At 39.9% G+C, this 16124-nt stretch overlaps 2 protein-coding genes across 4 annotated transcripts in view; one reads left to right on the top strand and one right to left on the bottom strand.

Moving 5' to 3' along the window:
• Nucleotides 1–11610, bottom strand: part of xpr1a (xenotropic and polytropic retrovirus receptor 1a) — a 100290-nt gene extending 88680 nt beyond the window's left edge. For all 3 annotated transcript variants that reach the window (XR_009789424.1, XM_061779852.1, XM_061779851.1), the window contains exons 1-2: nucleotides 10997–11610; nucleotides 2394–2445 (exon numbers count right to left, since the gene is read on the bottom strand). Coding sequence is in view for 2 of the 3 variants with exons in the window: in XM_061779852.1 (XP_061635836.1) it covers nucleotides 2394–2445; nucleotides 10997–11065 (121 nt within the window). In the remaining variant the exon portion in view is untranslated. The remainder of the gene's footprint in view (nucleotides 1–2393; nucleotides 2446–10996) is intronic.
• A 1436-nt stretch (nucleotides 11611–13046) lies between these two features.
• acbd6 (acyl-CoA binding domain containing 6) overlaps nucleotides 13047–16124 on the top strand; it is a 45075-nt gene continuing 41997 nt past the window's right edge. Inside the window, exons 1-3 of the mRNA XM_061779847.1 lie at nucleotides 13047–13692; nucleotides 13819–13883; nucleotides 14216–14312. Coding sequence (XP_061635831.1) covers nucleotides 13414–13692; nucleotides 13819–13883; nucleotides 14216–14312 — 441 coding nt within the window. The 5' untranslated portion in view covers nucleotides 13047–13413. The remainder of the gene's footprint in view (nucleotides 13693–13818; nucleotides 13884–14215; nucleotides 14313–16124) is intronic.

Below are 16124 nucleotides of genomic sequence, written 5' to 3'. Positions count from 1 at the left end.
AACCAACAACAAACCTCCATCTTTTCAGTCAAGGAACACAATATGCATATTAATCAAAGTGAAATTATCGTCCCAAGTGTGCTCGATGTTAGATGAGAAAATAGTGTGTACAGTGGAACCTCTAAAATTTAAAAAAATTGTTAATCCAACCAAAATTTCCAGGACAAATATGCCTCAAAAGTTGCATGAAACGTCTGTGCTGGAAAACCCGTCAGGCAAATAACTTTTAGTTAGATTTGTTAAAAGAGTGATTATGACCAGTAGTACTTGATAAATGTGATCTGTGAAAAAAATCTGCCTTCTCTGGCCCCATCTTGTGCCTCTAATTTGATATAGCTGGCGTCGGAGCAAAACCTCCTTTTCATATTTTTTCTAAGGTCTGTTATTATCACGCATTATTGGCAAATCTTGGTGTTGAAAATGCAATGTTAATGGCTCAACAAACATGCCGTTTTTTTGGTTTCCTGAAAAGTGATAGTTTTGGAGATGTGAGGATTTCGCTTTGTTCGAGAAAAACAAAAGAAACCACTTCGATCAAGAAAAACAAACAATCAGAGACAGCAGGCGTGACTTACGAGGTGTCAATCATTTGTCACGCATTGGTGGGCACACTCATCTCAAAGCACACTGCCATGTCCTCGCGCTTACCTGTTACTTCATTACCCCCAAAAAAGGACCTCATTCGTAATCGAGTGTTGCTACTATAACACTAAATGTTATAGTTTTGAAGTGATCTTTTTTGCGAGGTGGTTTCTTGCAAACCTCCCCTTTAACCACTACATTCTTTAAAATTGATTATATAGTTATTACAGGTTTTATTAAGGCAACAGTTTGACTAGTGTCCCAAATGGATTGCATCTATCTTAGAGGTTCTACAGTATAATAAAACTTACATATTGTATTTGTCTATTTCATCCGATTACTGGTTGCTAATGGCCAATATCATACTTTTCCAATACAATTTGCCCTTATTCAACTTTAATAATGGTTGGGAAATTGTGTGTAGTGTATAAAAGCAGAAAATGCTTCTGCAATATTTTATCACGTTTGTCTTCAGGAACAATATCTCAACCACAGAAAAATGTGTTTGGTTCAAGTCAAGAACAACACTAGCGGGATCTGCTGCTGGCTTCATAACACAGCTTCTCTTTTTAAAAAACACCAAACGATACATCACAAAAATATCTTCCACAAAAAATATCATTGTTGATATTCAAGCATTTGTGTACTTTCTATGTGCAAAGATTTTGACTTGGAGAGAGCGTAAAGCATCCTTATAATAACACAGCATGAGTGACAGGGTCCGATTGCTACTGATTGACTGATCCTGTCAGTGTTCATAAGAGCCACACACAACTACTCTTGTGACAAATAGAAAGAGGCAAAGCGATCACCCATGATCGCAGCGCCAATTTGAGACAGGAAGCCTTCTATCATACCATCTGAGCTACAGTGGCGCAATCCACTGAGCTCCAACACAGTTGTGCTGTCAGATAAGTAATAATTGAAAAATGTGTTAATTGTTGTGGTTGAAGTTTACCGTGGTATAGAATTGCGCTACATCATACTGAGAGGATTGCCTAGTGAGTAGAAGTTTTCCCTTTTCATGTAGTTACACAAGGATGCCAATTATAAGGAGTAGCTCTTGGTGTGATGCAGTGTAGAAATCAGATTTATCCTGCCACAAGCTTACAAAGAAGCTAGTGAACATTCAGATGTAATTCAAAACCACCTCAACGGTTAATGGTTAAACAGCAGCTTTAAAATAAAGACGACACTAATGTGTGAAGTGTTGAAGCGTACAAACACTCAGACACAACTCCCACACACTTACTAACTATTTAACATCATCACCTTTTGAAGATTGAATCACATTATATTTACATGATGCTCAGCTGGAAGTGCACACTAGGAGGCGCAACATTTTGCACAGCAGTAACCACATCACAAAGTCTCCGGTGTGAAACTAAAGAACATTTACTCAAAAATCTAAAATTAAAACAAATGCTTGACATTCTGGCAGTCCAGCGGCAAATATTAATTACAGCCACCCTATCTCACAAGCACAGGCAGTTTTTGAATTCTATTGTGACAACATAACTTACCAGGACATACCACTAATGTTTGCTGGATGTTATTTTTAGCCACTTTTTGTAGACTGATCCAAGGACACAACAAGTACAACTTCTTTTTTTCCCCCCATTAAAATAAAGACTGATTTTTTTGTCAAATTAGCCAGAGGTTGCTCGAGCTTGCAGTATGTTAGTGAGGACTGGCACTATTTTTAGCTGATGTAAGGAGGTTATTCTGGGGAACCCCAACCTGTCCTAAAACAGTGGGCAATGTGTACAGAAGTATGTGTGTGATTTGTTTACTACAGGGAATCCTCTTACCTTCTGTAGATGGGGCTTGGTCCTGGGATGCATAAAGCATATCCTTGAATGCCTAATGATGAAAAGAAAAACAGATCTTTAACTTTCTGCAAACACTGATTCAAGCAACATAACAGAATTGTTTATACTGTAGGAGAGGAACTGCCCATGCCCCATGTACAATAAGTCTAAGGCAGGGGTGTCAATCTCAAACTCACAGTGGGCCAAAATAAAAATTTGGGACAACATTGCGAGTCAAACTCAATATTTAATGAAAAAACCCTGAGATGTGCATTTTTCCCTTCTCTGCACAAATGTAACGTTAAAGTTTATCATACGACAACAAACTTACATTTTGCTTACACACTGAATCTGGAATAAACAAACTTTAATATTATAAACATGAGAAATCAAATTTGCAATAAAAGACATCAGTGGTATTTGTTTGTTGTTTTGTATTTAAATAGATAACATGAATTCTTCTGTCTCTCCATCTTCTATTTGTCTATCTCCAACTACCACTTTTTGATGTAAATATTTTTTCAAAGGCCAACAATACAACCCAAAAAAAATAATGTCTTTCAATAAAAATCCAAACTTCAAACTATTAACAGTCCCTGCCTAGGAGTTGATAAAGGGCATTAAAAAAAACTATTCAATTATGTTAGATTCTTTGTCACAGCCACGTTGCTCCACACACGACAAACAGGTCTCTCTTTTACTTTAGTGAAGAGACAATCTGCCTCCCACCTGTCTTGAAAGTTAACCGTTTTCCATCTTTCATTTGGCCATTTTTGGGAAGGGGAAGTGTAAATTTGCTCGAGGAGACTGGTAGCATAGTTGCTAAAGACTGCAACAGAAAGGGAAGGGGCGCTCGCCGGTCAAGAATGATGGGCCAACACACTAGCAAAGCATTCTGGGATTTGTAATATTAGTGGCGCATGTGCTATATACTGGCGGGTCAGCTCTAATACACATTTGATATGGTCTTGCGGGCCAAATATAATTACATAGTTGGCCAAATTTGGCCCCCGGGCCTGAGTTTGACATATAAGGTCTAAGGTATATTAAATGCCTTTATCAGACAAGCTGATGTACGAAAAAAAATAATTCTATAGTGAAGCGGTAACAAGGGCCACAAGTTTAAAAGATTACTTTATACGTCATAGTTTTGACTAAGCCATCAAACTTAAGAGTGAATATAAAAAGTCTACACACCACTGTTCAAATGTCATGTTTTTGTGATATGACAAATAAGACCATTTCAAAAGGTTTTTCATCATTGATGTGAACTATAACCTATACAACTCAATTGAGAGAGGTCGACACCAACATTGAAGGATCTGCAGGAATTTCTGACAAGTACTGGCTGTTTAATACATGTGACAAAAATCTCCCATCTTCTTCATATGTCTGGGCTATGGGTTAGGGTAGCAAGACAGAAGCCTTATCTTCCAGGGAAAAAAATCCAAGCAACGCTACATTTGGCAAAACACACTTGAAATATAATTTCTAATTAACGAGAATGAAGCGTAGTGACAGCTGTTTTTTTGTCAGGCTTTAGTCAAGGTGTAGGGAATTATGAATAGTTCCAAATAGCACTTAGTGTTAGCACAAAAACTTCAGGCTTCTGCTAGAAAGCTGAAGATAAATTAGAACTTCATCTTTCAGCATAATTGACCCAAAACACACATCTAAATTAATGGCTTCACTTAGAAGATTAAGGTTTTGGAATGGCCCAGCCAGAGTCCAGACCTGAATACAGTCGAACACCAAAAAAGACTGAGTGCTGTAATAAAAGTCAAAGGTGCTGCAAGAAAGTATCACTTTGAAGGTGTGAAGATCCATCATGCAATCAGGTTTTTGTAAAAAAAAAATAATAATATATTTTTCCCTTGAAAAGATTTCAGTTTTCAATTGAGTTGTACCAGTTATCAAATCAGTTAATCAAAACTTTATTTATATAGCACTTTTCATACATGTGAAATGCAGCACCAAGTGCTGAACATAGTTATGCAAACACACACACACACAAACACACTATTGCACATGCGTCTATACACACCTGCAGAACCATAAAATGCAAGAGAATGAAAATAAATGAATAAGTGATATAAGTACTATTTTCCTGAAGGTTACGGGTTATAGGTCACATTAAAAGGTGGACCATTTTTAAAATCATATATCTTATATAATATATATAAAATAAAAATTAAAAAACATTTCTTTACATCACAAAAACCTGGCATTTGAACAGTGGTATGAAAACCTATATCTACACGTGGAATATATTATAGGGAGCTGACTAATGGAACAACTTGAATCCATTGCAAAACAATTTCTATTTGGACTTTTGAAAAAAACTATGTCATGTGATGTGCTACTATCTTATCAAAACTAATCTTCTTTCAGCAGATTTGGCATACACTGACACAAAACACTAACGGGAGAGATCCACTCCCGCAGATGAATGAACTGGTTCCCTGTAGGAAGACTGAACGTCAAAGATAATGGATGAATGAAAGGAGATATAATTGATGGTGGCTCGTTTCAACAGATCGGTGGCAATCAGAGGACTGCAAACTGGATCTTGTTTCTTAAGAATAATAAACATGCATTTGCAAGTAAATCGTCCTACCAGATTGAAAAATATGTCAGGGTTTTCAACTTTCACATTCATAGTGGATGCAAATGCATAACAATGAAGGGATTGTATAATCACGTGATCGGAGCACTCAGAATCCAAGTGCTCCTTTTTCACATCAAGAGTGCCGTGTGAGTCACTGAGCGTGGAGGTGGACTGTTGTGTGTTAGGCCATGTCCACATGTAAATGTAACTGATCGAAACACAGAATTGTTTCCAAAGCTGCCAACCCATAGAAATTCACTTCCAGAACAATTTCAACAAATTTCTCTTAATTCCCATATTTTGTCAAGAACATTACTGTGGGACACGTATTGCATACTGTTCAATTGCATAACATAATCATTATCTGAGTCTATGGATTAATTTGCCTTCACCAATTCTGTTGGAAAGTCTATTACATCAGATTAATCAGATCTCAAAAGTCAATTAAAACTCAGCACTCTTTTTTGCAAACAAACAAATAACTTTCTGACAGATTGAGTTGGATAGTTTATGCATGGACAATAGTTTGTGTCTAAGTTTGTGAATGTACCGGTACTTGTATATGTCTTCTCTTGCATGCCATTTACTGTCACGTACGTGGTTAGGGCGAAGGTGAGGAACGCAAGGCAAGAACATGGTTGACCCAATTGCAGGGAAGTAGGGAGGCAAGGCAGGTGTGCGGGAGTCTCAAAATAATAATATTGAATCTTCAAAAAAGGAAAACAAGGATATTGGATAAAGCAAAACTGAACGAAGTCCCACAACAGATAACCAAACCAAAGTAACAAAGAAACACTTGAATATCTAAAACTGGAAACAAACTATGACCTGTGAGTAAGACGTGGAATAGATAGGGAAAATTACACCTGACAATGACATACCACAATGATAAAAACAACTGGTGACTATGACATGGCAAAGACATGTGACAACGACAATGAACCGACAAGAACTGAAAGAAACCAGGGAACTAAATACAAACAAATTGACGAGACAACGAGGAACACCTGGACAAGCCACGAGTGGCTGGAGAGAGCTGATTGGTCGACACAAAGTAGACGAGAACAGGTGGACACAACAACCTAATGAGCACACGACAAACATGGAACACAGAACACATGGAACAAAACTAAACACAACCCAAACCAAAACACAGACCATGACATTTACATTATATATTTATATTTCCTATATGCACTATTGCTACTGATATGATTGAATTTTCCCCATTATCGGACAAATAAAGGTTATTTCCCTTATGTTACAAGTATTTATTATTAATAATAAAATCATTTTAACCTGAACCAGAACTCAGATGTCCGCAGTGACGTATTCATTCATTTCCGATTCAGAGGCCATGAATTAATTTACATTTATATCTCCCGACATGGGCGGTACGGTGGGCGACTGGTTAGCACATCTGCCTCACAGTTCTGAAGTCCCGGGTTCAAATCCGGCCTTGCCTGTGTGGCGTTTGCTTGTTTTTCCCATGGCCTGCGTGGGTTTTCTCCAGGTACTCTGGTTTCCTCCCACATTCCAAAAACATGCATGGTAGATTGATTGGAAACTCTAAATTGCCCGTAGGTGTGCATGTGAGCATGAATGATTGTTTGTCTATATGTGCCTGGCGATTGGCTGGCGACTAGTTCAGGGTGTACCCCACCACTCGCCCAGAGTCAGCTGAGATAGGCGCAAGCACACCCGCGACCCAAGTGAGGATAAGCGGTATGGAAAATGGATGGATGGAGCTCCAGACGCATATTAATTGGCTTGTTATTCTGTTGTTACTCTCTGTGATAACGTGGTTCCAGCCAGACCTATGTGACAAGTGTACTGTATCACCCAATCACTTATCGCAGAGTTTTGCGATTTCATGATATAATAGCTTAGCAATTAGCATCATGCTTTTCCATCTTTTCCTAACCCGTCCTCGCCTTCTCTTTGTGATAACGTAAAGGATACGTATAAGAAGCATGGTAAGAAGTGTAGTTTATTTACTCATAAAATGTAAAAAAATAAAATAATAAAATACCATGCCCCCTAGCCGCTTTTTTCTTCTTTTTTAAAACAATTTCGTGTTTATTTCATCAAATTAATTTATGAAATTTTCGACACGACCGGACACAGCGGTGTACGCTGTATTTTTCCCCCCGTCAATATCTGGAACAATCGCTGTTACAGCCGTAATGTAACAAAATGCGGACATTCCGTAACAGTTGGCAGCTCTGCGTTTCAAGAAATGTCTGGGGGAAATAAAAACGCTGAAACACTGGTATATATGCCAGACTTGTGTGGCACTGTCATGTTGCCACGGGAAGTTACTAAAATCAGAATAGGAAGCTGCGCCATGCAAACAAACTAACAGTAATGGTGGTGAATGCAAAGGGAGGAATAAAGGAGACATTTGTGTGGACTGAATATTTGTGGAGAATTTGCTGGAAAGGGAGTTTCTGCAGCACGACTCCAACACGAGTAAGCCACCATTGTTGTTGTTAATGTTGGGAGTGTTCACGTACGGTCACATGATAACTGGCACAACCGTGTAGTTGTTTCAGGAAACGTGTATGTGCTGTAAACACAGCGTTTTGAGATTTATCCGCTCTGGGGCCTGGTTTTAAAAATGGTCGGACTCGAGTTCCCAAAATGCCGGCTCCATGTGGACGGAATGCAGAAACGGTAAAAACAACTTTGGATATACACTGAAATGTGTTTCTGTCTTCATGGGGCCTAAATGGCAGCTTGGATTGTTGCCCCTAAATTTCTGCTGTGAACCACATGAACTGAATTCACTGAAGCCTAACCCACTCCCAATACTAATCGAGAAAAAATACATATTCAAATCCAGTCAGGGCTGGGTCGATATCCATTCAGAAGGAGGCATTGCCATGGTGATGGAAGTGATAGGAAATGGGTGGGGTTAGCCCTTTGGGGAATTGTGATAAACCTGCAGGCTTGCCAGTAGGCCTAATCAGTGTTGAAACCTGTAGACAATAACTAATCCAAGCCTTATGGAGGCCATGGCTCTAAATGATGATGCATTAATGTAATGCATACTTACTGGACATTACATGCTTGTGCAAGTACCAAACACTGTAACCTCTAGTCAATGAAATATCAGCATGGATTTCTATTAATCCTCTGCAACACGTTCAGTGGCCAACAAATGTATTTTAGTTGTGAATGGTCAAATCAACCCACTCAGATGTTCAAGGAGATGAGGAGATGAGAGTGTTTGTCTGAAGAGTTATGCAGCTCAAAAAGAATCATTGGCATGATTCTGAGCCTGAGCGGATCCCCGTGAACTTGTGAAGAAGTCAGGGAGGATGGTGAAAGAGGACCAGGAGGAGGAGGGGGAGAAAGGGCAGGTCTGGGACCAGATGTCATCCCAGTGGGGGAGGAAGGACTAGGTGAGGATGGAAGGCGGGAGAGTGCTTAGAAAGGGGGGGCTCTCAGCAGTTGCCTTGCCAATGCCTGTTGTCTACATCATGTTCATATTGTTCAAACATGCTGATAAATCGCACTTGCACAGAGCATGAAGAATAATACACATTTTATAAGTAATTTACACGACATATGCAAGTCTTCCACAAATTGAAACCAAATTGGTAGTGGACAAAGCTCTACAGCACATACACTGGAATAATTCAGGTACTTGCTTTAAATGCAAATGTCATCACTCTGCTAGTTTGCATTGTAAACGCAAGCCTCCACATCCACTCTCTACCTCCTCCTCATCATTATCATCACCATTATTGAAGGTTACATGAGTGATTAGACTGCAGAGGTAAATGCATAAGTGGCCTTGGTCGCCCACGCGGAGCATGCACGAACATGCATGCACGCGCGCACACACACACACACACACTTGCTCACACATCAAGGCAAAAAACACGTCTCAAATCCCAAAAAACTCAGTCGCTATTCTGGATTACAGCCTAGAACAGAAGGTTATTGACTCCATAGCTACATCTCTATCTCTGTTCTTGGCCAGTAGCCTCTAGAGTGGACTACATATGCATGCTCTCCATACCAAACAAGTCTTTAGCATAGCGGTTCATACCTAAAATCCCTCAGGATCAAGCTCACACCTAATTAAACCATCACTCAATTGGCTTGTCAATGCCTCTGTGTTCAGATGCAGTCGCACAATAACTAAAACTGTGATATTTAGTGGAACAGCCACTTTGCTACAGCCTTCTTTTCTGCATTGAGAACACCATGGTCAGTCTGAATAGACACAATAGTGAGGAGGAGATTGAAAACTGGGCCACAGGTTAATTAATCCAACTGGCACATAAAGGAAGACATAAAACTGACTTTAAATCAGTCCATGTCAATGCAGTAAGATATATTTAAATGTGGGAACTGGAGTCACGGTTAAAATGACTTGTGATGTTGGAATAATGAGTCACTGAACAGGTCACAGCAATCGTGTGGACTGCAGAGCATGGAGATAATGACACATATTGAGGAATATGTGGGAAATGGGGCGATAAATATATACTGTCTATATTTTTGCATTGTTTGCTTCCTCCATGGAAGCTGTTGGATTGCTTATGCAGCATATTATGGAGGTTTCTCACTGCCCTGCCCACAACTTGGAATAGGAACCTATGGAAATAGCCAATCTGAGGACAAATGCAAACGGCAGTGACTTTTCTACATAACTCAACAAAGCTTGTCATGCTGAACATGATGCCTGGATTACATATGCAGTATGTACATAGTGCATTAATCCTTATTACAAATATGTGATAGATCACTGTTATTATACTTATATTACATTTATAAAAATAATTTGTAATAAGTAATGTGAAGAGGAATTGAATTAGTTGAGGGAAAATTACCAAAAAAATGAATGTAAATCTATCCATCGCCATCCATCTCAAGTCAAGTGAGTGCCAAGATGGAGGACGGAGGTGTAAAATGGCTGTATGACCATACATTTGTCCCTTGGCTCACTCTACGGATTACAATATATTACAGAGTCCTCCTAAGAATGATAATATAGGTGATCTGTTTTTATCCCAGTGTTTTCAACACATATACAGTATCACACATTTGCACACACCAAAACATGCTTTTCTCACACAGTCACCATACAACATCCAAATTAAGACACAGATACAACTACCACTGCAACAAATATGCAACTCAATGATAGGGTGGCGTTACCAAAATAAAACAAGTGCAAAAAGGCTTCTCCTGTTGGCCACGGAGCAGGGTCTTTGTCTATAATTCATAGAGTTAAATGGAATGGTACTGTCACTGCACGTTTGCACCGAAGCTCATAATGCACAGCCGGCAAGAACCAAGGTGCACATAATAAAACACTTCTTAATAAAAAATAAAACAAGCTAGAAAGACCATGTGTACAAACAGGAACGACAAATATCTGCAACCAGACAGAGAAACTTTAGAGCCACTAATACACCCTTTCAGTAAATCTGGATCTATCAATATTGCTTAAGTACAAACAAAGGAAGAGGGTGTGTGGATTTTAGAAAAATCCACAATTCTAATAAATTTCATGTTCAGGAAAATAAAAAGTATTAATTCATATACCCTTTATGACAATTGGAATAAAACAAAGGATTAATGGAGAATACATTGGATTTTTAATGTATTTCAGGCAATCATCTTTTTTTTTGTAAACACACAAAAAGCCAAATAATTGATTAATTATGCATAGTGCACAGTGCAATCCTATGAATCATTTAAGTCCATCAATTGCTGGTGGTTAATTCAACTGTTAATTGCAAGTGTTAATAAATGAATGCACGTTGTCAACCAACAGTAATAAAGCTAAATGAAATGTCAATTAGCCTTCCATGAAGAGTCTTTATAGCTTTGGGGAAAAAGACGATAACATTACGAAGACTGACTTTTTTCAGTTTACAACTGCCTCTATGACAAAATAGAAATAAATATTGTCTTTTGAGGGCCGAAAAGTCATCTCTTTCAACATAAGACACGTGAATAAAATCCTTGTTACCTCATATTGAAGGTACTGCTTTCGCCACTCCGGAGTGATGTGGGACGAAAGGTGCTCGGCGAATTTCATAGTTGCAGGAAGGAAGATTCGACGAAATGATATTAAATGCGAGCCCGGCTCCTCTTCTCTTCCGCGTCGAAGCCACTTTTATGTCCGTCAACTTGCTGCTTGCTCAACATGCGGCGGGCACGTCAGCCCGAGGCGGCCGGCTTCACTCCACTGCTCGCCGAGCCGGTCCCGTCCCGTCCCACATTCTACTAAACTACTGTACCACTGCTACCCGTCTCACCTCGGAAGGTTCGCGTTCGATTCGGCAGGAGTTAGGCCAATAGGCTTGCGAGAGTGTGTCTCGGTGACTTTGCTCCGTCCCTCGGCGAGTGTGTGTGTCTGTGGACTAGTGTGCGGTCCGCCATCAGTGACGTACTTGCGTCATAGAGGGCGAGCTGTCAGCTGCCACCGTTTGGACCTCTTGCTGCTACTTCCGTCTGCTGCTGCAGCTAATCCACTAACACAAGTTAATGTCGTTTGAGAACGTTTACGCGTATAACATTAACTTGTCTAACGACGTTTACAGTTATTTTGGGAGTACTGTACTTTACTATAATTACTTTGTATATGACTTCCGGTTTTCTGGCCAGAGAGCCGTTAGCTCAGAGAGTACGGTCTGGTAGGCGTGGCTAACAATGCATTTTTTTAATTGGCCAGTTGGTCGGTTATGATTGAACCCTATAAATTCTGCCTAGCAACAAGTAGCCCTGAGCCTTGTGAGCCTTAGGGCAGGGGGTCACCTGCAACCTTTTTTTAAACTGAGAGGTACAGCTTGGGTGAATAATGCAAAGGGTATGGAAGTAAATCCATGCCATCAGATTTTGAATCTGAATTACTAACCGATTTTTTTTTTTACAATCAAAATATTCAATTTATTTTTCAGCTTCACAAATTCAACAATCAGCTGCAAATTCAACATTCAGTGTCAAGTATTCAATGTAGTCAGTTGCAAATTCAACATTCAGTGTCAAATATTCAATGTATTCAGCTGTAAATCCACCATTCAGTGTCAAATATTCAATGTATTCAGTTGCAAATTCAACCTTCAGTGTCAAATATTCATTGTCTTCAGTTGCAAATTCCACACTCAGTGTATATTTCAACAGCTACATGGTGCTGTGTTGGTGACCCCTGTCTTATTGCAGTGTTTCTCAACCTTTATTGAACCAAGCCATACATTGAATTTTTATAAAAGTCACCACAAAACAAAAGTACTGAAATAATGATGATCTTGTCTCAATTTACTCAGAAATTAACTCACTCCTTGTAAAATATGGGCGTTTAATTGAACATAAAAACGATATACTTGCAGGAAGCCATCATTTATTCTGTTGTATGGATGGCAACAGGGAAATATACAGGTTCATTGTACCTTTTCCATCCTTTTCCATGAGATGGAAGAACACTGAATTGTTTTGCCTGTCACTATACATAACTGGCATAGATAGATAGATTTTAAAAAAAAAGATATTAGTAATTATTAAATCACATTATTTTCTTACAAATGAACTGAAATGGAATAATTTCCTGCAGCATCACCAATGATCTCTCATGACAGACTAAGTTGCATGCTGGATTCACTGTATTTTTGTATTGTTTTCATTGCTGTTTTTTATGTATTGAAATATTACCATTAAAATAGCCTAATTGCCTAAGTCGTTTTTTTAAACTTACTGTCACAGTATCATCAGCACAATGTTGGACACACAACAGAATGAAACACAAAGCTATATTATGTATGATCATCCCAATGAGCTATTGCATGCAACTTTTCTAAAGTGAATAAGAAATCTGAATGAGTGGTCGGTTTATAAACAGCTATACTGGCTTGCTTAAAACATGCCCAATTGCTTTTGAATGGTTCACGAGTTCAAAACAGCTGATATCAGTGGATCGACTTAACAAGTCAAGCCATCATTGAATCAATAGCAACATCTGTCGGACATTTGGCGCTCGTGCAGTTTCTTACCAACCGGTTGTCGTCAGTCGATTTACGAGAGATCAGAATAATCTGTTTTTGAAAGGCGATATTGAGAAAAAGTGCATAAGTATATATTATTTATGTTTTTCTTGTTTAAGGGAAACACTAAGTCGCCCTTTCATGCAATAACAACAGAGCTAAAGTTAGGCGGAATAATTATTCTTAGTTCCTGTTGAAGTCGGTGGTATTAGTTGATCGTACCGATGACGGACCCATCACGGAAATGAAGCCGACTTTCAACATTATTCATTCTAACGGCTTTTAAAAGAGACAACAACTCATACGTTCGACTAACATTGGTGGGACTCCTACTGTGTTATCGTTTTATAACTTCCCTCCGATTCCACGCCACACGTCGGTAACTGTCCCCTTAGCAACAAAACAATCTATGGCTTCCAGGTCGCCGTCGTCCTCTCCGGACACTGCGACGGGTTCAGGTACCGACCCGGCCCGGCCAGACACTGGGGAGCCACTCGGTGGAGCGGGCTCGGATTCGGACTCGGACTTGGGTTTGGGTAAATTTGATTACGGTGCCATGGAGGCGGGGGACCGCCTGGAGGGTGATGAACTGGTGCAGGAGTTCGAGTCTGCCGCCGACCGTGTTGGAGGTCTAGTCCAAACGGCCAGGAGAGACCAGCTACTGTACCTGTATGCACGGTACAAACAGGTGAGTACTGGGTTCTGTGGCACGTAAAGCTCTTATTCGCTGGCACCATGTCGGAACCAAACACTGTGATTTATTGTCACGCGTTATTAAGTGCGCAGGTGACCAATTGTAAATCTTGGTTTTTAGGTCAAAGTGGGAAAATGCAATACCCAAAAGCCAGGCTTCTTCGACTTTGAAGGACAGAGGAAATGGTATGTAGCTTCCCCTTCTCCCCACCCCTCAATCCTCTGTCTCTCTCAAACATGCACTGGGTTTTGGTTGTTTTTTCGTCTTTGAGGGGTATTTCCACAAACACTATCCCCTAATTGCTTGCTCATGTGGAATTGTGTTAGATATTTTTTTTATTTTTCTGGAGAAGCGTGTCCCTCAACAAATTAAAAACTGCTTTGACAAAACCATTTGTCTTTCTCTCCCAAATTTCCCCTCAGGGAATGTAATGTAAAAAATAAAATAATAAAAAAGCACACACACAGTATTAACAATTAATGATATAAAAGATAATGTGATTTTTTTTCATTTTCAGGCAAGCCTGGAAGCAGCTTGGGGACATGGAGGCAGAGCAGGCAATGCAAGAATACATTTCTTGTGTCAACGTGTTAGACCCTGAAGGGAGCCAGAAGGTAATAATAATCATCCATTTATATATAATATATATATATATGTATATATATATATATATATATATATGTGTGTATATATATATATATATATATGTGTATATATATATATATATATATGTAACCTGTATGCTATGTAAAAAAACAAAAAAAACTGTTGCATTTATGAAATCAACGAACTGCTGCAGCGAACACAGAATTTTATTTCTGCATGTAATAAAAAGCATTTTACAATTGGTTGATGCTTAATTTCAAATAAAATACTCGGTGTCTATTTGAGTCCTCGTATTTAAGAAATAAAAATCCAACCTTACCCAACCCACACTAAATGAAAAATGCAACGCCGCAAATGCCATCTGCTTCTGTGTTTGACAATTTTATTACGTGTAGTACTGGATTATGCAGTCAACTGTCCTCCTCGTAGTTAGGAGACAAAAATCCAAATTTATCCAAATATTCTCCACCGGCACTGAACCAAAAATGCAAACCAAAATGCGCCGTCTGCTTCTGTGTTCCATCGCGTGTACTGGAGTGTGCAGTCAACTGTTCATCAGCGGTGAGAGCAAAATAATCTGCCCACGTAGCATTAAATGTTCTGTTATCTTCAAAATTTTTATTTTCTTGGATTTATCCATCATTTACCTTCCAGGCAAGGGTTAAAAAGATCAATAAATCGCGATGGTGGTATGCTGGATTAATATGGGCTGCCAGACGTGAGGTACGCCAGGTATACAAAATATTCGAGTGTCGCACATCGGTGGATGTGACGTGTATTTTGGGCGATTAAAAACATTAAAAACGTTTACCATAATCTTCAAATTTAGAATCCATCCATCCATTTTCCGAGCCGCTTCTCCTCACTAGGGTCGCGGGCGTGCTGGAGCCTATCCCAGCTATCATCGGGCAGGTGAACCCTGAACTGGTTGCCAGGCAATCGCAGGGCACATACAAACAAACAACCATTCACACTCACATTCACACCTACGGGCAATTTAGAGTCTCCAATTCATGCATGTTTTTGGGATGTGGGAGGAAACCGGTGTGCCCGGAAAAACCCACACACGCACGGGGAGAACATGCAAACTCCACACAGGCAGGGCCGGGGATCGAACCCCGGTCCTCAGAACTGTGAGGCTGACGCTCTAACCAGTCGACCACCGTGCCGCCACCCACAAAATCAAGAATTTAAAAAAAATTAATATTGTGATCAGCCCAATTTTGCAGGCCCAAAATGTTTTAAACTGAGTGTCACACAGTAATCATCTACTAAACTCGAAGCACCTGCACAGGTTTGCCCAGGTGTCATAAAATTGCTTCAGTTTGGTTCAATTGTCTCAGTTAGGTTCAATATGGGCTAGACTGCAGACTTAAGGGCGGAACGGTGTACGACTGGTTAGAGCGTCAGCCTCACAGTTCTGAGGACCCGGGTTCAATCCCCGGCCCCGCCTGTGTGGAGTTTGCATGTTCTCCCTGTGCCTGCGTGGGTTTTCTCCGGGCACTCCGGTTTCCTCCCACATCCCAAAAAACATGCATTAATTGGAGACTCTAAATGTGCCCTGCGATTTGCTGGCAACCAGTTCAGGGTGTACCCCGCCTCCTGCCCGATGACAGCTGGGATAGGCTTTGTGTCATTATTTTCCTCCTCACACATTTCAACATGAGCAGGGTTCTTTTTGTGATTGAAGATGTCTGCAGCTGTCCCCCCAAAAAAAGACTGCCTCTCCGTAGCAACACAAGCTCTCCTTTCACAAGAGCATCAACAGTCTCAGTTATGTCACATTACAATTAGAATAGGGTCTGTGACAACTTCTCGCA

The sequence above is a fragment of the Phyllopteryx taeniolatus genome, chromosome 7 (assembly GCF_024500385.1).
Source record: "Phyllopteryx taeniolatus isolate TA_2022b chromosome 7, UOR_Ptae_1.2, whole genome shotgun sequence".
In the NCBI taxonomy this organism is placed as follows: domain Eukaryota; kingdom Metazoa; phylum Chordata; class Actinopteri; order Syngnathiformes; family Syngnathidae; genus Phyllopteryx; species Phyllopteryx taeniolatus.
The sequence above is the reverse complement of the archived record's forward strand: the minus strand, read 5'-3'. Positions and strand labels throughout refer to the sequence as shown.